This window comes from Penicillium griseofulvum (genome assembly GCF_001561935.1).
Source record: "Penicillium griseofulvum strain PG3 chromosome Unknown contig_84, whole genome shotgun sequence".
In the NCBI taxonomy this organism is placed as follows: Eukaryota; Fungi; Ascomycota; class Eurotiomycetes; order Eurotiales; family Aspergillaceae; genus Penicillium; species Penicillium griseofulvum.
This window is the reverse complement of record NW_024467475.1, coordinates 614,943-637,311: the sequence shown is the minus strand read 5'-3', so window position 1 is coordinate 637,311 and position 22,369 is coordinate 614,943. Positions and strand designations below refer to the sequence as shown.

Sequence of the window (22,369 nt, the reverse complement as noted above, 5' to 3'; positions counted from 1 at the left end):
TTCTATAGACATGAGACTATGTTTGACAAGTTCACCGTAGTTGCTTGGTGGTCTGAGAGTAGTCCTCAACATTGCCTATATAGTTTTCCTGGTAGCCTGCTTTCTCCAGTTGTATTCCAACAACTCTAGCTACCAGACATGTTGTGGTCTATGTAGATCTGAGGCCCAGGCCATGAGCCATCAACATTACTTTTACACTTTGTTAGACCCTAATGATCATCATTGAATCTGAAACCAATGCCCTAGATCATGTCTCTATGCGAGATAGATATAACCACCATCATGCCCAAGGAAACGATTCTAGAGACCTGGTTACTACAGCTACCTCGCCAACTAAGAGCACACGCGATGTGCAGGCCCACACTTTTAGACACTGGGATGAGGATATCCAATAAAGAGGAAAAGCCATCTGAACTCGATCAAGTACAAACATTGTAGGCAATTTCCTGCAAACTTATAAAAGGCCATCCTATTCTAGTACTTCTCCTCCTCCTCCTCTATCCTATCCTCACACTGTTTTCCATCAACACCTGAAACCTTTCATACTATCAGACAGCTGGTGCATCATCGACAACGGGCTTTGCCATCAGAATTCATCACGTCCGTTTTCAAAACTCCACTCTCCTATCTTCTATCATTGTCTCTCATAACTTCCATCCAGCATGCAATATCAAGGCCCTGATTTCCAAGGCGATCGGGGCCACCTCGATGAGGACGCCAAAATGTATGTATATATACCCCGGTATCATAAGTCATTCTTCCTCTTCCTTCCCCAGTAACTTGTTGATTTACATGTCTCCTGCCTTTACCTTGAGATAATTTACTGACTTGCAGAGCTCAGGCCTAGCACTACTGCCCAGGGAAACCAACAGGTTTCGACGTAAGCATACCATATATCTCTTGACATTGCCCATTATTTCCCGAGTACCCAATCCTAATATATCTAGAACCTACCTCTTATGTGTCAAGAGCATCATGGTTTGTGAGGATATCAGCTAATTGAAGTATTAGCCCCAGACGCTCCGGTCAAACACTCCACCAGGGAACCCCGTCGTTGTCGCTACTTCTCTCTCCTCCACTTACTTCTCCATTGATACACATGGGAACAATGGATTCCACCCCACCGCCGACTCCTCTCCAGCGATACAGCCCACCACAATCACTTGTTCCTCGTTTCACCAGCACAAATGCAACACACCCTGTGTATGACCCCAACCGGGGAGCACAGCTCAGGAGTGCCGCTGATCGCGCGAACCCATACCGGGATAGACACGAACAAGTTGTCAATGCACAAGGGCAAGAGCGGGCTCGCAGCAGAAGTCCCCGCCGTTCAACCCAGCCCGCTGACCTTTCTGAATCCCGAGAACTACCACAAGGTCCCTTTATGGGTTTCAACCATTATGCTCGGGAGATGTATGTTCCACCCGGAATCAATGACCTGATGCCTCAAGATCTGCCTAGCTCCCCGCCGATACTATCTCCAAACAACACCCAACGTAGTCATGGTCATTTTACTACTATGGACCATCCATGGGACTCTCCAGGGCAGAGTTACCTTCTCAAGGATGACAACTTGTATGAATACGGCCACGACCAACATCAACAAGTGCAGGAGTGTGATCCGGGGCCGCTAAGTCAACAGGCCAATAAGCAAGTCGAGGATACCAACGACAACAATGAGGATCATTTATGTGAATTCGCCGCCCCGTGCCAGATGAATCCCTCGCCCGATGGAATGCACTACCGGAAGGTCGTGTCTCATGTATTTGGCAGAAACAAGGCCGTTACCAAGCTCTTCCCACTTGGTGTCTGGGTCCATTATTGCCGAAAGCACTACCAGCGTGCCCGTTACCGTGCAGACCAATGGCCATTTACACAATGTGATCTCCTGTTAGAATCACTGACCCGAATGGAGAAATGGGATGGAGTGGAGAGTTTCGAACTCATCCTCCGCCGCCGAGAGCAGATGCGTGTCGGGCGTGAAACAGAAGGCCAAGCCATGACCGAGCCCGAGACTACTCCTTCTACCGGCCAAGCTCATGATCAAGGCCACAAGTCTTCGGCTGTCGTTACTCGGACTCCAGGCCGCAAACATCCAACTGCTATCATTGCCCCCGTTCCAGACTGGCTACGCCAACACGTTGGTCACGGCAAGACGTTCCAAGAAATTCGTCAGATTATCGAACTGGTGCGTAGCCACATGGTCAGGCTGCGAAATCTGGAAAGAACGAAACAGCAACTCAGTGATACCCCCAAGTCTCCGGCTGCACCAGGAAGCCCTCGTCGAGGTGCAGTGTCGAATCGCCGAAAGGGACGTACCCCCAGACCCGTCAACCGAACTAGCACTATTCGTTTCCCCGATGTTGAAATCCTCCCACATTTCAAGCCATGGGTTAAGGAAGCTGCTATCCGGCAGCGATCTGCCACTACCTGTCCCACGAAGGAAGGAAATAGCAATAGCTGTGAGCCGGACCAGAGATTTCACGGAGGCGGACATATCATTGGGGAAATCTCGGATACCTGTGACATCAATACTCGGGCCGAATCGAATCAGCCAACAAATAGCAACTTCACGACTGATAACACCACCCCCTTCAGCGATGGAACCTCCGAGTATGTTTATACAACCGAGAGGACTGGGGCCAATCCATCGCACGTTCAAGCTCACATCGGCAGGGCTGGCACCAACCGTGGCCAGTCTGAGAGCCAGCGGCGACGCAGTGAACGGGTCTACATCAAGGCCATAGACCGCACCCCTAGCCAGCGCACTAGCAAGAAGCCTGGCAAAGATGGTGAGAAATAGTTTATTATTTACTCACCAATCTGCTTGGGGGTGATAGTGCAGGTCTGTACGCATCAGTTTTCGCTTCTGTTGATATCAGTCAATGATCAGATCACATTTTTTTTTTTAAAAAAAGTAAAATACTTGAAAAAGAAATTCCAAAAAAAAAGAAAGAAAGAAATCTATTGACAGGTTATTACTTTGTCAGTCTGTTACAGTGAGAAACCAACCTCACCGGGTACAAGGCTCAGGTATGCCTGGTGCTCTGTGAATGCAATCCGAACACAAAAAGAATGAAAACTCAGAGACTGATTGAAAAAGAAAGGCGCAATCAATAATGGATCCCTCTCGCCCTAGGCCCCCACGCATCAGCACCGAGGAAAGCTTGTTCGAGATGTGTTGCTGTACCCAGCGTATTATGCCAGACTGACTTCAATAACAAAGAAGCCAGAGTTATCTCACTTACTTGAATTCATATTGCTGGCCATGACTTCAGATTTGGCAATTTCACTTCTTATTCATGTCAGTCCATATTGGTATCAGACAATGCTCAATTATGTTTCAGATACGGAGTTTTGCGAAGTCTGCTCTGTGAAGAGGTGGATGGGGACCTGGAAAAAGAAGAGTAAGGAAAAATGACAAAAAAAAAGCAATGAAATATGGCACGATGTTGAATACCGAGAGAATTGAATGAAAAAGGGTTGACATATCCAACAGATATGGCTAGACGTTTGATAGCACTGTACTCAATACAATTGAATTCAATCCAATTCCTTGTGAGATGGTCAATTAACAGGCTTCCTTAGTTAATTCTAACTATCAGGTTATTTTGATCCATTGGGAGTCGACCTTGGCGGGTTGAGATCATTTCAACAACCCGTAGCTCTCTCAAATCTCATTCTTAGCTTCAAACTACCTAGGAACCTACTTATGTACTCAGCTAAGGGATTGAACGAATATTTGCATGCGAAAGAAAAAGATGAGAGACATACTCCGTACAATATGGAACCCGCAACAATATGACTCGCTTGCTAGAAAGACACCCAAATGCAGCAGAAACAAAATGCTCCTATGCGACCACCCAAGCAAGTAATATGAACAAAAAAAGATTAATGCAAGATAATAATGGTCGTGTCTGTATGAACAAAAGCCAAATGCAGGTCTCAGATAAATGGACTGGTCTAGCTTGCCACAGCCAGCTGGGCGACGAGATCAGACGCCACATCAAGGAAGGGGTAAGCGCTAGTCACCTCCTTCTCCTTGTTCTTGAGGCGCTTGCTGATGGGATGCCATTCGGTGTCGCCTTCGGCACGGATGACGTTCTGGTAACCATCGCATTTGAAGTCAACCATGTAGTTATTTTCTTCAAGTTGGTAAAGCTGGATGTCGAGGAAGACCCAGACACCGTAAGTAATGTGCGGGAGTCCGGTTGGTCCATTGACCGAGGAGGCCCCGCTGGTGAGACCACTGTCCGGGACGGAGGATTGGGTGTCTCTGCTCCTGTCTTCTGTTGGGGCAGAGATCCCCGAGATATTGAAGCGGCGGCGCAGTTCTTCTAGGTCACTGCGGCTGTTGTAAACACTGGTGGATGCCCCAGGAGCCTTAATACCTTCTTTCAGCAGGCGTGCACGGATGAACCATGGGTCCTTCGGGATATAGTAGTCGGATGGGAGGTCGGGGTATTTGTTCTGCAGGGGCTTGGGCTTATCAGGGGAGGGGGTTGCATCCGGGCCGATATTGGTGCCTGAAGAATGTAAGAATGAGCTCAAAATTGGCAATGAACGGAAACATACCTGATTCCACGGGTTGGATATCCCATAATCCACCCTGGGCAGCAATTGCGCGGTACAGATACAGCATGGCCTCATATGGCTGATTGCGGGATCGAATACCAAACTGCCATTTGCGGCTCCGCTTTGGCTGTTTTTCGAGCGGCTGACCGGTTGGCGGCTCGAATCGCAACTTGTCCAAGTCGACGACACTGCGTGCGTGGGGCTTCAATGCACGGGCTGTGGCGGCCTGTTCTGCGGGAGACATGTCCCGATAGGCAGATCCTTGCCCTTCTGGGTCACGCTGGGCGGCTTCTTGACGACGCTGTTCGAGGATTTGGTTGCGAGCTCTTTTATCTCGATCACGTTGCTCCATGAGTTGGTCGTGAACATATGGCAAGCTAGTGGGTAGAATCCGGACGTGGCTAACGCGGGGCTCTTCCTCGGATTCTGTTTGTTGTGGATCTTCCGACGTCCTCCGGCGCGATATACTAGGGGTCCTGTCCCTGGTGGGAGCAGGTGAGGCTTGATGATGAGGCGCAGGAGTCCGATCCGCAGATGAAGGTGCAGCTCCTTTCTGGACATTTTGTGCTAACAAATTATCTTCCGTGGGTGCTGTTATCGTTAGCACAGAGGTATGTTAATGAAGTGCTTCAGGTCTTACAATTGGTTTGCATCATCTCATTCTCAACGACAATGGAGAAAGCATCCTTGATTGCACTGGGTTCTGGGTGTCTCAATGCCTCTTCGATATCCTCGCGGCCATATCCCATGCTCCGTTCGAGCTTGGAAACTGCAATTCGATGGATTTTGTGCTGGACCGGTGGAGGCTTTGCCATGTCAAGCTTTGCAGAATCAATCTTCTTCGAGTCCACGCCTGGGGCAATGAACTCCTCTCGTGGCGGTTCCAGATACTGGGGAAGATTTTTGGTGAACCATGGATCCTGTCTGATCTCAGGAATAGTAATGCGGTGGACGGGGTGAACTTGAAGCATTGCTCTGATCAAACGAGCTGCCCCTGATGAGATATATCCAGGTATGTGGAAGGTGCCCGCTGCAATCTTCTTAAAAAGAGCTGGAATGTAGTCATCATCGAAAGGCAATCGGCCCACCAACAGCACATATAGAATGACACCGCAACTCCACACATCGACCTCGGGGCCAGCGTAGAGCTTTCCGGAGATGACCTCTGGGGCGGCATAGTTCGGGCTACCACAGCTGGTCTTAAGGAAGTTTCCATCTGTCATAATATTACTCAAACCAAAATCCGCAATCTTGACATTCTTCTGATTGTCGATGAGCAGGTTCTCAGGCTTCAGGTCACGGTGTACAATCTTGTGTCGGTGACAGTATTCGACAGCACAAATTATTTGCTGGAAGAATTTGCGGGCTTCGTCGTCAGCGCATCTTCCCTTCCTCACGAGGTAATCGAACAACTCTCGCTCTGCGTACTCCAGCACCATCACAATATCGGTCTTGGTCGCAATCACCGTGTACCTAAAAAAATGAAACAAGTGATTAGTCAATTGAAACCCCAATGGCGTTTTGGATCGAAATTGTACAATTTGATGATGTGAGGGTGTCGTAGCAATTGCAAGTACTGGATTTCTCTCTCCACGCGGCCAACCATGTCCCGGGAAAGTAGCTTGCGTCGTGGGATGATCTTTAGAGCAACTTGGCGTCCACTTGGCTGGTGAATAGCAAGCTTTACCTTGCCAAAGGAACCCTCGCCCAAGACCCTCACGGTCTGGTACTGGTCCAGGCGTTGCATGTCTCGGGTAGTTGATGGCGACTGCAATGAGTCTTCGGCCTTACCGGTCGGCCTCGAGGGGGGCATTGCCATGGCGGAGGGATTGGAGGCGGGAGGCCTAGCACGCTCACGCGGACGATCACGATCGGACGGGAGGGGGATAGCGAGGTCTTCCTCGTTGAAAGCTGCGGCCATGATCGGGGGAGAATGACAACGTGACGTGATTGATTTTCCAGACGGGTCAACGGTCCGATGGGGCTGCTGACTGTACAGACCGTGGTACTCGGGGGTTTTCTATTTTTTTTTTCCTTTCAAAACATCCAGGTGCCAATCACTTGATCAATCTCGACCCTCCCCACAACAGAACCGAGGGTGGAGCTGGACAGCTGTTCGTCGGCGGGGGGATGGAGGGGTAAATTTGCTTGTCAGGGGTAGGGGGAGATCAAGAAATCAAAACTGAAGAGGTTCAGTAGTGATTCTAATAATAATGAGATGATCAATGAGATCCGATATGAAGCCTTGGGGGGATTGTCAATCTTTTGAGGATGTCCCGGAGCCCTGAGTTCTAGACCTTACCTAAGCTGGGATTTTTTTTGGCTCAAAGTGTGGAACCTCACGATCACCATGTGTACTATATACGGAGTACTATATCTTAAGGAAACTTGTGATATAACAAATAACACATAAGAGTTTATATGCCCCATAGGATTCTTTGAAAAAAGATATGATGATTGATTCTTCTGGACGTTCACCTTTGACATATATCAGCCAAGCTTTGTCGGTCAACATCCGTGGATGGCAGAATATGTTTTATATCATTTCAGACCAGCCCTAATGGATCTTATCTCAAATCAAAGATTGGTCTGTGTATATGACTAGCCTAGCTAGAGCTAGAGCTTTTTTTTATTTATTTTTTTTTTATGGCTATTAATACTTTTTGAAGAATTTTTGCCGAGGCTCCGAGAAAATCTGTGTCATATAACGGAGTACAGTGGGTCAAACCCTTAAAAACCGTGGCTTGAATTCAATTGAGATTGTTCACTTCATTGCTGACTATAATACTCCGTCCAGAGTACATTTATCTTCCTTTTCTTAGATATGCTAACTACATCTCCGTCGGACTAGATATATGCCGGCTATATTGTCCAATTATGCTTTAGTACAAATTCAGCCGGGCTATGCATGCACAGCCTGAAACAATTTGGTAAAGAGATATATATTTCTACAAAACTTTCAAAAATAAGGTACATCATTCAAGAATTCTTATACAACATACTTAGAGAGGCCAAGTGGATGTGGAATTTTCTTCTAGTAAAAGAGATTTTAGAGGTACATAGATCTCCATAGTAAATTGTATGGCATTAGAAGTACCCTATGGGTATGCGCATTGAGTCATACTGCGGCTTAGAGCGATCAAGCGGGGTGTCGGGGTCCCAAAGTGGATTAGCGTCAAGTCGGGGACCCCGAAAAGGAATGGCGGACTGAGAGAGCCAGAGCATACATAGAATCAACCGCTGCCTCAGGTCTTGGGTTCTTCACCTTCTCCGGAAGCCAGTTGTTTATTCTTTTCTATACCCCAAGGTTAGCCTTGGCTTTATCCAAACCCTCTTTTTGATTCTCTTTTCATGATAGACACCCCTAGTGATACCCCTTTCATTTTCCAATGGCTTTTGTTGCGGACCAATTCTTTGAGATGGATGCATCCATCTCCAATGAGTGGGTTGACTTCGATCAATTCCTCGATCTCCCTTCAGGCTACGATGACCAGTCTACTGCCACCACCGTCTCACCTCAAGATCTGGCTCTCCCTTACGAGGCAGATGGGATGTTCACCCCCTCATCTGATTTCATGCAATCCTCCTTCGATATGACCAACTATGATCTCCCACAAGAAGATTTCATGGGAATGAATGGAGGTTTCATGCAGGAATCGGCTGCTCCCTTGTTTGATGATGCTGCGTTCCTGGGCTACAACCCGTACGACAGCAGCAATGCATTCCGGAACTTGGTTGAGGCGCAGGCCGCCGCCGACCCGCGTGTTGCTACTATCAAAGAGAAGCGCCGCGAGGCAGCGATTGCGCTGCATCTGCAGCGTCTTTGCGATGCTACTGCTCTTGATTTGGATATGTCCTCCGATTCCAACACCAGCTTCTCATCACCAAGCTGGTCAGAATACATTCGCGGGAGCAACTCTCCACGCCCTAGCCCGGAGAACTCATCTGTCTCCGAGGCACCTCCCCCAGGAGGCATGGAGATGGTTCTCGACTTGAACATGAACGCTGCAGCTAATGTGCCCAAGAAGCAGAAGCCTCGATCTCAGGCACAGAAGGAGAACTACATCAAGGCTCGGAAGTACGGTGCCTGTGAGAAGCACAAGAAGCAGCACAAGCGAGTGAGTTTTCCATTCACATTGAACATTCCAGCACGCTAACGCTCGAACAGTGCAACTGCCTGGAGAAGGCTGCTGCTCGTGTCACTGCCAGCGACGTTCCTATGGACGCCGCACTACAAGAAAGACCGAGGCCGCCGATGCTCCAAGTGTCGATCCTCCCAGGATCGCGCTACTCAGACTCGCCCGGTCACGACCCGACATTCAACTCCCCTCAAACGCTTCCAACCGTCAAAGCCCCGAGGAGACCGACAAGCGTCTCGTCTGGTCTCGACCAATCTGTGGGACTTCCATCAATGGGACTGCCTGTTGCGGTACCAATCGCCAAGCAGGTCATCAGAACAAAGACAAAGAACACACCACCGGGACACGACACACTCCTATCTGGCAAAACCATCTCAGAGCACTCTTCCCCTGGACACGAGAAAATCTCCACACAAGAGAGGATCTCAAAGAACACAGGAAGTGGACAACCCCACGATCCACGCAATTCAAGCGCGCTTCGGCACCTTCACGCAGCTGCGGTGCCACCTGGCAGCTCGAGCTTGCGCTGGCGTGTTTCGACCTCGTCGGTGGGTGTTGCATGTTCAGAAAGGACCAACATCAAGACGACATCCTCGATGGGAATGTCCGTGGTACCAGGTACTGTTGCTGGCATCGTTGGAATGCGCCATTCCATGCCCCTCGTGCGCAACTCTGGAGCCCAGGTACCTGGACCGGATCACAAGAGAGTTCCAGTGGGACTTTCCAAGCAACTCGCAGTTCAACCTGGCTTACAATCGGTGCCAAAGGATCTACTGGTGTCGCCGGCTCGGCGTGGATCGCCATATCTCTTTGGAAACGGATTGCCGGATACCCTCGAGGTTCAGCCACTGTTCATCAACGGATCCCTTCTTGTTCGGTCCGTTGCTGAAAGTGTTGGCCATCTGGTTTCCAGTACTGCCCTCGTATTTGCCGGTGCCTGGAAGTCATCGCTGTCTCTGGCATCTGGGACTGAGGGCGCGGTCTACAACTGTCTGTCTCTGCTTGGCCGACACCTTGTGTCTGCGACGAAGGGCTTATATCTAGGCGGTCTGCGGAACGCTCCGTGTTTATGATCCGCTGTTCTCAGATGAACCCGATCGCTCGGCACTGGATGGATCAACTTCTGATAATTAGCTGGGCTGACTGTAACGATACTTAATTGTAGAGGGCATGTAGAGGTGACATATACTATGACACTGAAGTGGTCCCTGATGATGAAATTAAGAATTTCTGACTGTTCTTGTTCTTAATTTTCTTCCTTTCCCGATTATGTGTGCTACTCGTAATTATAGGCTTAGAGCTCCCAATGGATATACCGATATCCATACACAATCAAAAGTAGTTCAATCATGCATTGTTCAACATAAAACTACTGAGGTTATTTCTATGGGAGACTTCGAACCCAACGCTCTAGAAATGACCTGAATAGTGAACATTTGATATTAATTCAAGTTGCATCTTTGCCGTCCCCACCACCTCAGCCCTAAATCTCCGTAATCCCACGTCAACCTTTCTTTCCGTGTCCTTTTACAGTTCAAGATAACACTAATACGGTGTACATATATGTGCTTTGCTTCAAATTCAAAATTATGGACTCCCCGGCCCTGTTACGCTTCACTGCAGTGACGGGATATTTCCAACAGGATGACCCCGCTACTGACCCCGACACTTTCGACTACGTAAGTGACCTTGATAACCTTGCCAAACCACTGTCTGATGATCTGTAAAGGTGAAATCAAATTTCGGTCTCATCGAAAAACTCTACGATGAGCACGACGGGGTGGAACAGACTGACAGCCAATGGCGGCGTTTTGATGCCCACATTCAACGCCTGAACGACAGCGAGACTAAAAAGCTCAAAGTCCTCTTTCTCGGACGCCATGGTGAGGGAGTCCACAACGTTGCCGAGCGCAAGTATGGTACCAAGAAGTGGGATGTAGGTGGTTGATAGGATTTCCTTTATGAACCAGACATTAAACAGACCTCTAGGACTACTGGTCTCTCCAAGACGGAGACGAGGACGGTAACTGGGTCGATGCCCGTCTTACTGCACAGGGAAGATGCCAGGCACAAGTCGCGCATGCAGCTTGGGAGCAACAGATACAGGCTGGCATCCCGTCACCCGAGTCCTACTACGTGAGCCCCCTGAACCGGTGCCTTGAAACGGCGCAAATTACGTTTCAGGGACTTACGATCCCGAACACGGATCCTTTTAAACCGACCATCAAAGAGGTCTGTTTAATTTCTACTAAATGACCAACAATATCTAACTCAAGTAGCTCCTCCGTGAGACGATGGGCCAGCACACCTGTGACCGTCGCTCAACGGCCTCGGAGATCGCAGAAGAATACCCTCAGTACGGGTTTGAAGCAGGATTTTCCGAGGAAGACAAGTTATGGGATCCTGAAGTCCGCGAGTCGAACGAGCATCGCAACGAACGGCTTCGCTGTCTTTTGAACGATATATTTACCCATGATGAGAGTACGTACATTTCATTAACGGCTCACTCAGGTGCCATCACTAGCATTTTAGAGGTTGTGGGCCATCGACGATTTGCCTTGGCAACTGGTGCAGTGATCCCTGTGCTCGTTGCCGTGGAAAAGGGCCCCCCCGGGCAGATAGAGTCGCAGTCATTGTAGACTCGCGTGATTTGGAAGCCATTCTGGAAATTACAACAAGTTTATAACTGACATCGTTGCTGGGCTTGTCAATCATTAAGAGGAGAACAGCCAGTCTTAATGGTTGATATGCAAGAAATTGATTCAGTATTGTACATGAGTCGCTCTTACTCAAGAAAGATGAGAGCGACTTCTCACAAATGCAATTGTCGCCTCCAATCAGGTAATGGAAAACCACTGTCCACGCGAAAGATCTAGATATAAATAATACAAACGCCAAAAAATCCATCGATCACCAGCTGTAGTACTGGTTCTGCGCGGAGATCTTGCGATCAGGCAGTTGTGTCCAGAGCTGAGACCTGCGCTCCCGCTGGGCCTTCGCCTCACGGTCCTCCCACTCGCGGATGCGAGTCTTCTCTTCCTTCAACAGGACTGAGATGCTTGTGGTAGGGGGACGTAGGCGGTTGATCTGACCGCGGGCGCGGTGATCCATCTCATATCCATAGGGACCACGATTGACCCAGGCCTCTTGGATGTAGATGTCAGTGGGATTGGCAATCTTATGCCGTTCGCCAGTCTTGAGTATGACAGTAAGGGGTTTCGGTGATTCGGACTTGGGAGCATCAAGGCCAAGGCCCATGCCGGCACGGACCACGGCGACGTTCTTTGCGTGTTCCAGATGTTCCAGCACGTCCCTGGCGGCCTTTTTGTTGCTGAAGCGCATCTGGAGGATGGCTTCGTCGATATTCTTGCCAGCGATTTGGCGGGCCAGAGGACCCAGCTTCTTCAGCGAGGTCTTGATCCAGTGGGATTTGGAAAGTGACTCGCGCTCTGTGCGCTTAATCTGCACCTTTGTCGGTACACGGCCTCGTTTCCGGATCTCGCGGACAACCATCTTCCTCTCCCACCGCAGCTGGGCCTTGGGGTCGGGACCCAGTCCCACTTGCAGGCGGCTCAAGTCGCGGTCCTCTAGCTTTCCGGAGGCGATTTCTTTTGGTCCATCCTTCGGCCGGGATGGCATGGGACCCGATGCTGGTGCGGTGAAATCTGATCCGAAGATGGAGCTCCCTAAAGCACCTTCTTCCTTCTTAGGGGCCGAGGGTCGGTGGGTGACTTTGGGTTTTTGACTGGAATCTCCCATGAACGCGTTCTTCAAGGAAGAGAACCAGCCGGTCGGCTTTTTGCTTTCGCCATCCTTCAAAGCGTAACGGACGGCTGTCGAAGTCAACGTTCGGCGAGGGACGAAGGAGACGGTCCGGGCTGCTAAACATGAAAAATAAGTCAGTATGAAGGTCAGACGGAGTATATATGACTATAACGTACCTGTCCGGACCAATTGCCCTGAGCGATAGACCATTGTGGCTGTTGGGATGTTGTTGTCAGAAGTTCACGTCGGGAAAAAAGGTGAAAGTTCCCTGCACTTGTGGTCTGTGCGGCATACCGGAGCCTGAGGCACCTTGAAGTTGATCGATCAGAATAGCCTCAAGAGAGATGCGACTTGCGACTGCACGAGTCTATAGAACAAGAACAGGCTTATCTACAAATGGAGATGATCTTGTATCTTTGACCATCATATTCGAACTTCGTTCTCGCGACTTTATTGTTTCTTCTTCCCAACCATCTCCACAGTATCCACTAGCCTTCATCTTTCCCTCTCTCAGTTCTTCACTCTCTTTTTCGTCTTCCTTCATCCCTCCCTTCCTTTCCCAGGTCATCAGCCTGTCGTTTCCATCCTTTTCAAATACCTGAGATCTCTGATATTTCAGCTTGCCCACTCGCTTAAAGGGCTCTCGTTCCTTTCAGGCATTTCTTTGGATTCTTAACCACCCGCCAAAAACAGCTGCGCAAGTGTTATTCTACGTCATTTGCGAAAACAACGAGGGGGGATCTGATACGACCGGCCGATGCAGGAATGGATGTGTTGAGGTACTCCAAGACTGTCGTATGATCTGGATTTCTGCTTGAAAAGCACCTGGGCATCCATTACGACAACTCCCGGTATTCAATCGCTCTTCCCAGAGTTGTAACCAAACATGGACATCAAAGAGCTTCTTTCTCCGGACTCGAATCCCAAGTCTGGAAATTCGACGCCCGTGCCTGGTCCTACGTCGAACAACGCACCGGCGACCTCTGCAGGGCCATCCCCCCACAAAGCTATTGAGAGAACTCGGACAGGCTCCAGACGAAAGGGCAAGACTTCTTCACCTCTCGCACAGCAGGTGTATGCTCCCACTGGGGAATCTTCGCCAGGACCTAGTGGAGGAAACGGTACTTCTCCGACTGAAGTGCCCTCAAGACAACCATCCACCCCGGGAATGGACACTTTGGCGGATCTCGCCTCGATGCAGCACCACCAGCCACAACGTCCAACACCAACAAGCATGCTACGTAGTACTGAATCCTATGAGCACCAGTTATCCCCATCCACTATTCACCCGCACGTCAATTCTATCACTCATAACACTCCTACTTCTCGAATGTCCTTCGAAATCGCCATGTCGGATGGGCGCGACGGGCCCGCGAAGAGAACCTACGCCGCGACTTCGCTCGATCCTGATGCGCAACGGAAGGCGACCGAACTTTTTCATCAAATCTCTCTCAACCCCCACACGCATGACGCGCACGTGCAATTTATTGGATTGCTGCATGCAGGATTTGTCAACCATGTCTACCCACCGAATAACCCAGATGTTCACGGCGACCCACGACGCTATGATCTACTCAACGATTTGAAAACGGCACGTGAAGAAATGGACAAGCTTTTCGCCATGGGAGAAGATCTTTGGGCCGAATGGATTCAGGATGAGAGTATGTTAGCTCAAGATGTCGACGGGCGCATTGCTGTTCTAGAACTCTGTCAGCGATCCGTCGAGGAGGAATTTGGCAGCACAAAGCTGTGGAATATCTACGGCGAATGGGTTCTTTATCTCTACAATTCCGCTCATGGCGAAGCCAGTTCTCAGTGGACCGAAGAAGATCGCATCGTTGGGCGAGAAGTGTTCACCTGGGATTCGGTCGTGGAGGTGTGGCAGCGGGGTGCGGATGCTACCAAGTGGAGGATCAACAATAGCCACTTGGTCTGGGATCGCCTTTTAGATCTCTATGCCGAGGACATTGCGCGTGCACCTTCCCAAGAAAAGATCAACCATCTTCATGGACTTTATGGCCATCGTTTGCAAACTCCCCACGCCACCTGGGATCAGACCTTCCAGAAGTTTTCGAGCTTCATTTCGACTTATTGCAACAGCAAGTATGAGGACATCATGTCCGAGACTGTTGCTCGCGCAGCTGAGCCAAAGGCTCTCTACAACGCACGAGAGGAATTTGAACACCGCCTAGCCAAAGCGCAAGAGTCTACCGATCGCGCTCTAGAATGGACAATTTACTCCGAGTACATCGATTGGGAACTGACACGCAACCGCCGGAAGCGAGGAGATTTCAGCTTCGATTTGGTGAACGCCATCTATCAGCGCGCCGTCCTTCACTTCCCCACCGATGTGTCGCTTTGGGAAGACTATGTCATGTTTTTGATCGGCGAATCTCTGCATCGCCGCGCTTCTACCACAACAATCTCTACCCTAGATCGTGCCACGCGTCATTGTCCATGGTCTGGAAACCTGTGGTCTCAGTACCTGCTAAGCTCCGAAAGAGAGAACCAGTCGTTCAACAAAATTTCGAGTATCAAGCACAAGGCAACCAGTACCGGACTACTCGATGCTGGTGGTTTGGAAGAAGTCTTGAAGGTTCACGTCACCTGGTGCAGTTACCTTCGCCGACGCGCGTTTTTGTCTGACTCGACCGACGAAGATCTTGATGTTGCAGAAGTTGGCATTCGCTCGGCCATCGAAAGCGTTCAAGAACTGGGCGAAAAGAAGTATGGCCCGGCGTATCAGGGCGATCCTCTTTTCCGTCTGGAGCGGATCTATATCCGCTTCCTCAGCGAAAGCGGCAGCTGGGACAGCGCGCGAGAGACCTTCAGGGGCTTAGTGGCGCGCCGTGGCAGTAGCTACGAATTCTGGCTCACCTACTACGGGTGGGAGTTGATTTGCTGGAGCAAATTTGTGCAAGGCGAGGCAACAGTCGATGCAGCGCGTCGAACTCCCAACCCGAGCTTTGCTACTGCTGTGCTCAAACAAGCGATCAAGAGAACTGATCTAGACTGGCCTGATAAGATTGTTCAGACATACATTACACATTGCGAGGACTATGAGGACTCTGATGAGCTCCAGCTGGCTGTGATTGAGACGCGGAAAGCAATGCGAGCTGTCACTGCCCGGAGAGAGAGAGAAGCGCGAGAGGCAGCAGCAGCACAGCAGCAGCAGCAACAGCAGTGGGAAGCTGCAGTGGAGGCAGTCCCATCGCCCGAAAAGAGAAAACGCGAAGACGAAAAAGGCGAAATGCCGGAAACCAAAAAGGTCCGCAATGAAGTCGAACCGGCGGCCCCCCTTCCACGGGATCGAGAAAATGCGACTGTTATCGTCGGCAACTTACCCAAAGGTACCACTGAAACTCTCGTTCGCCAGTTCTTCCGTAATGTAAGTGCCTTATCCTTGTTACTATCGGGATAACCCAGCTGACCAAACAGATCGGCACCATAAACACTGTCAAAATGCTCCGAAGAGACGCGAAAAGCTCCGAGGTTGCGATCATCGAATTCGAAACCAAGGAAGACGCTCTTGCCGCTGTCACTCGTGACCAAAAGCGTTTCAACAACACCGATAACATCATTGACGTGCAAATTGGGTCGCAGACGACAATTTGGGTCACCAATTACCCCCCGACTGCGGATGAGGACTATCTCCGCAACCTTTTCAGCAAAGTAAGTGCTACTTCGCCCTAGCCTTTGTAGCGTCATATTGACTTTAGTAGTATGGAGAAGTACTCGAGGTTCGAATGCCGTCTCTCAAGTTTGACACTTCCAGACGATTCTGCTACTTGCAGTTTGACACGTCCAGTGCTGCCCATCATGCAACAGAGCTTCATGGAATGCGATTCGAAGATGGCAAGAAGCTCAGTGTGAAGATATCCGATCCAGGACAGAAAACAGCCCGCAGTGGTCCCAGATACGAAGGACGAGAAATCTATGTTTCAAACATCGACTGGGAGGCCAATGAGGAGGATCTGAAAAAACTATTTTCCAAATTCGGTGAAATCGAAAAGGTCTTGATTGAGCGAAAGCTTAACGGCTCCAGTAGAGGGTTTGGCTTCGTTACTTTCTCTGCCAAGGAGGCTGCCAAAGATGCCGTCGCAATGAATGGACATGTGTTCCGGTCGCGTCCTCTTTATGTTGAAATTGCTACCACCGACACTCGACGTGGAAACCAAATGGTCATCTCTCGAGTCGCAGCACGCCCGGCGGATCACGGTGCCGATGGGTTCGAAGTACCGGTTGGTGATCATGCACAGCGCACACTTGCTTTGATGAACGTTCCCGATACGGTCAATCAAGCCCGAATCCGTACCCTCGTCGAACCGTATGGGCGTTTAGTGGCGATCAATTTGCGTCCCGAACATCAAGGTGCTATTGTGGAATATGTCGATATTCACGATGCCGGCAAAGCTGCGTTGGCGCTTGAAGGGAAGGAGATCACTGCTGGACGCCCTCTCCATATCGGCACAGTTCGGGAGATGATGAATTCGCAAGCGGAATCCAAAAAGGATCGGGCCGTGAAACCCGAAGGTAAAACGAAGAAGACGAACCTACAGCCTACTGGGCCTGTTAGACGCCCGCAGCAGCCTGGTGCCCGGAGGGGTGGTCTTGGAGTGAAACGACAAATTGCACCCGCTCAAAAACAATCTGCGGCTAATCCGGCCAGTGACAAAATGGACACGGCGCCTGACGGCGAGAGCAAACCGAAAAAGAGCAATGATGATTTCCGTGCTATGCTCCAACAAAAGCGTCCGGAATGAAGTGCAAGTGCAATGACAGTGACAATTCCTGGCGCAATTCTTTTTTTTTTTTTTCTTACGGCATGTATTTGGCTGGCGTTCTATTTTATGGTGGTCATCTTGATGCTTTAGATCCGCATGTATTCATTCGGGTCGGTCCTTTGCGCCATGACCTCTTTTATGGCACATGTGTACATTATGACTGTATCTTGCTCTTAGTTCTAATGATTATGTCTGTTCCGAAGGGCTGTCTCCATGACATTGCCCTCATGACTTGAAACCTTTTTTTAAAAAAAATCCAGAAAGTGTGTAGAGCTTGTATAGAATCCTGTATCTTATAGAAGTGTGATTGGTTCACGATGTCACGATAGCGCACTGACGTCAAAGGTTAGCCTCCTTGATTCCTCTGCGGGGAAAATACATTTCAAGTGATACAGAGCGATTTATTGCGACCAAACGATACTTGTGTTATCAGAGAGAGAGGTATGATGTTCTACCAGACATTCTCAAGGCAACCTTGGAGCTCCGCGTGATCTTCTCTTATCTGACCGATTAGCCGTTCTAGTACACCCCTTCCCTTGCCATTCCCACTTTATTTATCTACCCTCTGGCCATTGAGACCTCTCAATATATCACTGCCCTACACTCGATGTGCAGGGCTCTCACCAGCTCTCGTGAACATTCCACGCCATCGCATAGCAGCGATGGACTTCCGCCTAGTGCCTCGCGGTAGCGATCGGAACTACACAGGCTTCCTTACAAAGACGATAGTCTACATCGGGACGCTGATGATATTTCTGGCCTGTGGGTAACTATCAACAGCTAGGAATCTAGATATACTAACGAAATCTCTTAGCATTTGGCTTGACAGTATCCTCGATCGTCATCCCAAAATGGGTCAGCTACCATAGCGAAAAGGTACATCTGTTATCCACCACCGACACGGCCCCACTAACACTATGAACTTATAGCCCGATATCCACTATTCTTACGGCCTTCATCGCCGCTGCTCCTCCCTCACCGATACCTGTGAAAGCTTCCCACAGCGCGATGACTGCCACGGCGAAGACCGATACTTCTGCTCCATGTGGCGCTCTGTCGGATTCTTGATATCCTTTGCTGTCGTTTTGCAGGGAATCAGCATAGTCACATACCTAGTCATTTTGACTGGCGGGAAACAGCTGCGCGAAAATGGGTGGAGTATTCTTAGTTTGATGGTTGGTTTGTCTGCCATTGTGCAGGTATCCGGCATGTCGATAGTGGTGGGTTGATAATATGCCTATACTTGGGGCCAAGATGACTTATCCTAATTTGGCTTACAGGCATATCTATTCGATAACGAGGACCGGTTCTTCGTCGGTTGGAAACTTGACCAGTCCTGGATCTTCTGCACTATTAGCTGGTGCTTCAGTGTCTTCTGCGCAGGCGCGGTTATTGTGTCGGCCAAGGTCTTACCCTCAGAGGGTGGGTACGAGTTAATTCCTGATCGTGATGAATATCAGGTCACTTGATAGGTGCTCTGTGTAGCATTCATGGCACCTGGACGAATCACGCGTTACGCAAACAGACGGAGACATATCTCGGTATTATCAGCTGACTTTTCATAATCCTGCTATTTCGGCTGCAGATTGCTTTTCTATCTTTTAGGCTCATGTTTTGGCGTTGGGGCTGTATACGTGTTTTATCCTTCCGAACTATGACAGGGAGAACTAATAGGGAATACGGACTTGAATAAAATATATCTCAGACATGTGTATCCACAGCCAAGTTCGGTCTATCATCGATCAAATCATATCTTCGCGGATCGTCTTTGTGACCTTACACAAGACTATCAGTGATAACTCCACCTAAAGAGTAGGTAGGAAATTGCAAGATGAAGGCAACAAGCTCGTGGTTCATCCCATACAGCACATTCTCACTGGTAGGCTCGACCTACCAAACAATCTCTTTCCCATTCAATCCCTCAACAGCCGGAATCTGCGGCCGCAATGCCTGACCATAGTCACCCCCGTTCGGTGTACGAAGCAGAGTGTGAATGTGGAATTTCTTCGGCTCCTCATTATTCAAAAACACACCGGAGTGATGATCAAACTCAACAAGGATCACCGGATTCTGAATACGGTAATAGAACGGATCCTCATCATCATACCCTCCAATCCAACAAAAGTACGTCTCCGATTCATGCGCGCGCACCTGATCAATCTTCATAGCGCGTGATTTGGCCGGCAAGTAAAGCAGATACTGCTCCAGAATGCCATACATGAGCTCTTTCTGCGCGGCATTAAACGTCGATGCAAGGATGCCCTCATATGGCACCTCACGATTATCACGGTATGCACCGCACAGATGGCGCTGGTCATCTTTATTCCAGCGTCCCGGCGGCATAGCTGGATCCTTCATTTGTGCGAAGACACGAGCGGAAGCCTGCAGCTCCGCTGAGAGAGACTGCATTAAATGCAAACCGAGCTTCTCTTCGATTTGCATGATGCGCGTGCCGGCATGCGGGCCGGCGTCGATCTCGTTTGGCTCTGCGCCTGTGAACCACGGCGATGCAATAATCTGCCCTTTATATAGGAAGATATTCAGGCAGAGATGGTGGCCGTAGAATGACCAGCCCCAAGGGCGGGTGGTTGACGGGCGGCCGAAGAGGACGAAGTTGTAGGAGAATTCGTTCATCACTGCTGGTGACTTCACCAGTTCGCCGAGGAAGTGGTTGATGCGCATTGCGCTGACGGCTTTTTCATAGCCTTCTGGTGAGAGTGTTGTTTTTAGGACGTTCATCACTGCATCCCGGGTCTCAGGGTTGACTTCATCTAGACGAATGCCATTGTTTGCGAGTAGGAACTCGGGATTCGACCATGTGCGCCACTGTGGGGAGTCGATGTGGTAGTTGATGGCTTCTTTTTGCTTATCGTCCAACAGAGCTGTTACGGCTTCTGTTGCATCTACAATTGTTCGAATTGGGACGTCTTCTTCTTGTAATGTGAATAGCCCTGGGCGAACATTTCCTATTGATGTTAGAAGTATTCTTGTATTGTTTCGGTTTATTTCATACCATCGGTAGTCACGCCTTTGAATGGCTCCTGTAATAGCTCTAACCAATGCATATACAGTGCATGCAGCCATGGTGGCTGATGTCCAGTCTTAAATTCGTTCGCGTACTCGTGCGCATCCTGCTGGCGCATCACCTGGAAGCGCGGGAGGTTGAGGTCAGGCAGGTACTGGCGATACTCGCCTGTGGGCTTTTCTATTTTGGCCATAGTAAATGATATAAAAAATAACTAAAGAAGAAGAAATGTCCTTAAAAGTTGGTTGTATTATAGGTGAAACCCCACATCGGCGCCACCTTCCCCACGAGCGTGGGGATGGGAAATTCCTTACCCGCAACTTAGGGCTCCGGACATTTCATATCGTCTGATATATGATGTTCTACGTTTACCGCCATGCGAGGGTTAATCATTTCTGGTAAAACTGTCAAATGTAAGATTCTCACACTAAAAGGGACCTTATCTGCTGGATAATGAATAACATTTTATGCTAGTATATTCTCCCGTACCGTCTCCTTACTATTTCGATGTTTCTAGTAGAAGTTTCAAAGCATTTCTTCTAGCCTTTTGTGATCACTTGGTTTGTTAGCGGAGGGCATATAAGAATACTTGGCCGTGTATACAGCCTTATGATGTCTTCGTAGTCTCACATATTCTTTCTGTATGACTTTATCTTTTCACGGGTGGACGGTAGAAAATGTTGGGGAATGTCTTAAAATGTGAAGACTTTTCAAATATAACCTTTGGTGCAAACAAGACATGGAAACCTCGAGAATAAAAATGTCCTTGAGCCGAACAGAAGTAGTTGCCTCTCGTATACAGCATAATACCTACCTATATCGTCAAAGGAATGAAAATGTACCTACATGCTAATATGGTAGCATCCAGGGCATTCACCATGAAAGGACGAAAAGAATACTGTATCATCCAAATAAACCAACCAAAGAGCAACCGAAACATGGAACAGAACGAGCGAGATCAAAAGAAAAAAGGAATATCCTAAAGACCTAGGCACAACCAGATGTCATATCACATATGTTCCTTGACATCGGATGCAAAACTCCTTCCAACCCCCATAAACCGCAATCTTGTTCCTTTGCCAGGAATTATTCCATCGCAGGATCGAACATTGCTCAGTCGGCCACCTAGATCAAACGGAGAGCAATTGCACCAGCCAAAGTATCGAGTCATCAGACATCCAGATCCGCTCTCACTGTATCTGATGCCCTTCGGTCATACAAGAAGCGTTACAGATCACGGGTTTCGTGGCTTATTGGCATTTTGATCCATTCGTCCACAGCTCGTACTATCACGACCATCTCCATATTTTGCGTACAACCGAGCAATGCTTGGATCGGGATGCGAATTAGACGAGCTTGGACTTAACGAGCCCGGAGATGAAGGCGCCGTGGAGCCGGGTGTTTCTGCAGCTGCAGCTGTGGGGTTCGCTGTTGCTCTAGCTGCAGCGGCTGCAGCTGCGGGGTTGCAGTGTGCACACACAAATATGTTGAAGCCGCGACCGTTGCAGCTAAGGCAGATTGTTTCTCTGGTTGTATGAGTATTGGAATGTATATGTCAAGGATGTGACAGGGCTGTATACCTTGGGGCATTCCCAGCGCAACCCTTGCATGTGACTACCGTCCGCCCTCCGACGCATGATATGTGCTGGGGGTCAAGGTTCAACAAGGGCTGGATAGAGCTGGCCATTGTAATTGATGTAGAGGTATAGGGAAGGGAAATATTGCAAAGTAAATGGTGGAGATGCGGAGAGTGAAGTATGGTCAAAATCAGATTTAAAGAGCAGGTGGTTTTATGGTATTGTTTCTTTTCTTTCAGGGGTAAAAACTGTCCGGGATAGCGAGTATGTTATAAGCCCTGAAAAGGCAGGGAACAAAGACAATGATATAAAAGTGTAAGGGCAGAGAGAAACAACGGATTTCTTATACTGAAAGAAAGTAATCAGTGCCACCAACGAACTTCCCGAGAGTTTCCAAGTGTCACATATGCGATATGCACCAGGGAGCGTGGAATTGATGACGGGAATCAAGATTGAGTCGGGATGATCAGCAGGACAGGGAGGGAGACGGTGATAGGACAATTA

The 22,369-nt window shown here is 49.2% G+C and overlaps 8 protein-coding genes across 8 annotated transcripts; 5 read left to right on the top strand and 3 right to left on the bottom strand.

Annotated features, from left to right (window-relative positions):
• Window positions 1-1,099: 1,099 nt before the first annotated feature.
• Window positions 1,100-2,803, top strand: PGRI_047870 (putative pathogenicity factor; the record flags this gene model as incomplete). The annotated part of the gene is made up of 1 exon (XM_040792500.1): window positions 1,100-2,803. One exon carries the CDS (start codon window positions 1,100-1,102, stop codon window positions 2,801-2,803), a length of 1,704 nt encoding a protein of 567 aa, XP_040644467.1.
• A 1,160-nt stretch (window positions 2,804-3,963) lies between these two features.
• On the bottom strand, window positions 3,964-6,496 carry PGRI_047860 (serine/threonine-protein kinase; the record flags this gene model as incomplete). Its single annotated transcript, XM_040792499.1, has 4 exons — window positions 3,964-4,526; window positions 4,576-5,166; window positions 5,216-6,048; window positions 6,114-6,496. The coding sequence occupies 4 exons, from the start codon at window positions 6,494-6,496 to the stop codon at window positions 3,964-3,966; spliced, it is 2,370 nt and encodes a 789-aa protein (XP_040644466.1).
• A 1,468-nt stretch (window positions 6,497-7,964) lies between these two features.
• Window positions 7,965-9,787, top strand: PGRI_047850 (uncharacterized protein; the record flags this gene model as incomplete). The annotated part of the gene is made up of 2 exons (XM_040792498.1): window positions 7,965-8,693; window positions 8,744-9,787. 2 exons carry the CDS (start codon window positions 7,965-7,967, stop codon window positions 9,785-9,787), a joined length of 1,773 nt encoding a protein of 590 aa, XP_040644465.1.
• Window positions 9,788-10,303: 516 nt separating this feature from the next.
• On the top strand, window positions 10,304-11,353 carry PGRI_047840 (phosphoglycerate mutase family protein; the record flags this gene model as incomplete). The annotated part of the gene is made up of 5 exons (XM_040792497.1): window positions 10,304-10,393; window positions 10,444-10,650; window positions 10,704-10,946; window positions 10,994-11,195; window positions 11,247-11,353. The coding sequence occupies 5 exons, from the start codon at window positions 10,304-10,306 to the stop codon at window positions 11,351-11,353; spliced, it is 849 nt and encodes a 282-aa protein (XP_040644464.1).
• A 271-nt stretch (window positions 11,354-11,624) lies between these two features.
• PGRI_047830 (mitochondrial 54S ribosomal protein uL22m) lies at window positions 11,625-12,689 on the bottom strand (the record flags this gene model as incomplete). Its single annotated transcript, XM_040792496.1, has 2 exons — window positions 11,625-12,595; window positions 12,656-12,689. 2 exons carry the CDS (start codon window positions 12,687-12,689, stop codon window positions 11,625-11,627), a joined length of 1,005 nt encoding a protein of 334 aa, XP_040644463.1.
• A 676-nt stretch (window positions 12,690-13,365) lies between these two features.
• PGRI_047820 (U6 snRNP complex subunit PRP24) lies at window positions 13,366-17,242 on the top strand (the record flags this gene model as incomplete). The annotated part of the gene is made up of 3 exons (XM_040792495.1): window positions 13,366-15,867; window positions 15,918-16,151; window positions 16,202-17,242. The coding sequence occupies 3 exons, from the start codon at window positions 13,366-13,368 to the stop codon at window positions 17,240-17,242; spliced, it is 3,777 nt and encodes a 1,258-aa protein (XP_040644462.1).
• A 683-nt stretch (window positions 17,243-17,925) lies between these two features.
• On the top strand, window positions 17,926-18,732 carry PGRI_047810 (uncharacterized protein; the record flags this gene model as incomplete). Its single annotated transcript, XM_040792494.1, has 4 exons — window positions 17,926-18,025; window positions 18,078-18,139; window positions 18,193-18,483; window positions 18,544-18,732. 4 exons carry the CDS (start codon window positions 17,926-17,928, stop codon window positions 18,730-18,732), a joined length of 642 nt encoding a protein of 213 aa, XP_040644461.1.
• Window positions 18,733-19,153: 421 nt separating this feature from the next.
• On the bottom strand, window positions 19,154-20,481 carry PGRI_047800 (DUF3500 domain-containing protein; the record flags this gene model as incomplete). The annotated part of the gene is made up of 2 exons (XM_040792493.1): window positions 19,154-20,229; window positions 20,277-20,481. 2 exons carry the CDS (start codon window positions 20,479-20,481, stop codon window positions 19,154-19,156), a joined length of 1,281 nt encoding a protein of 426 aa, XP_040644460.1.
• Window positions 20,482-22,369: the final 1,888 nt, after the last annotated feature.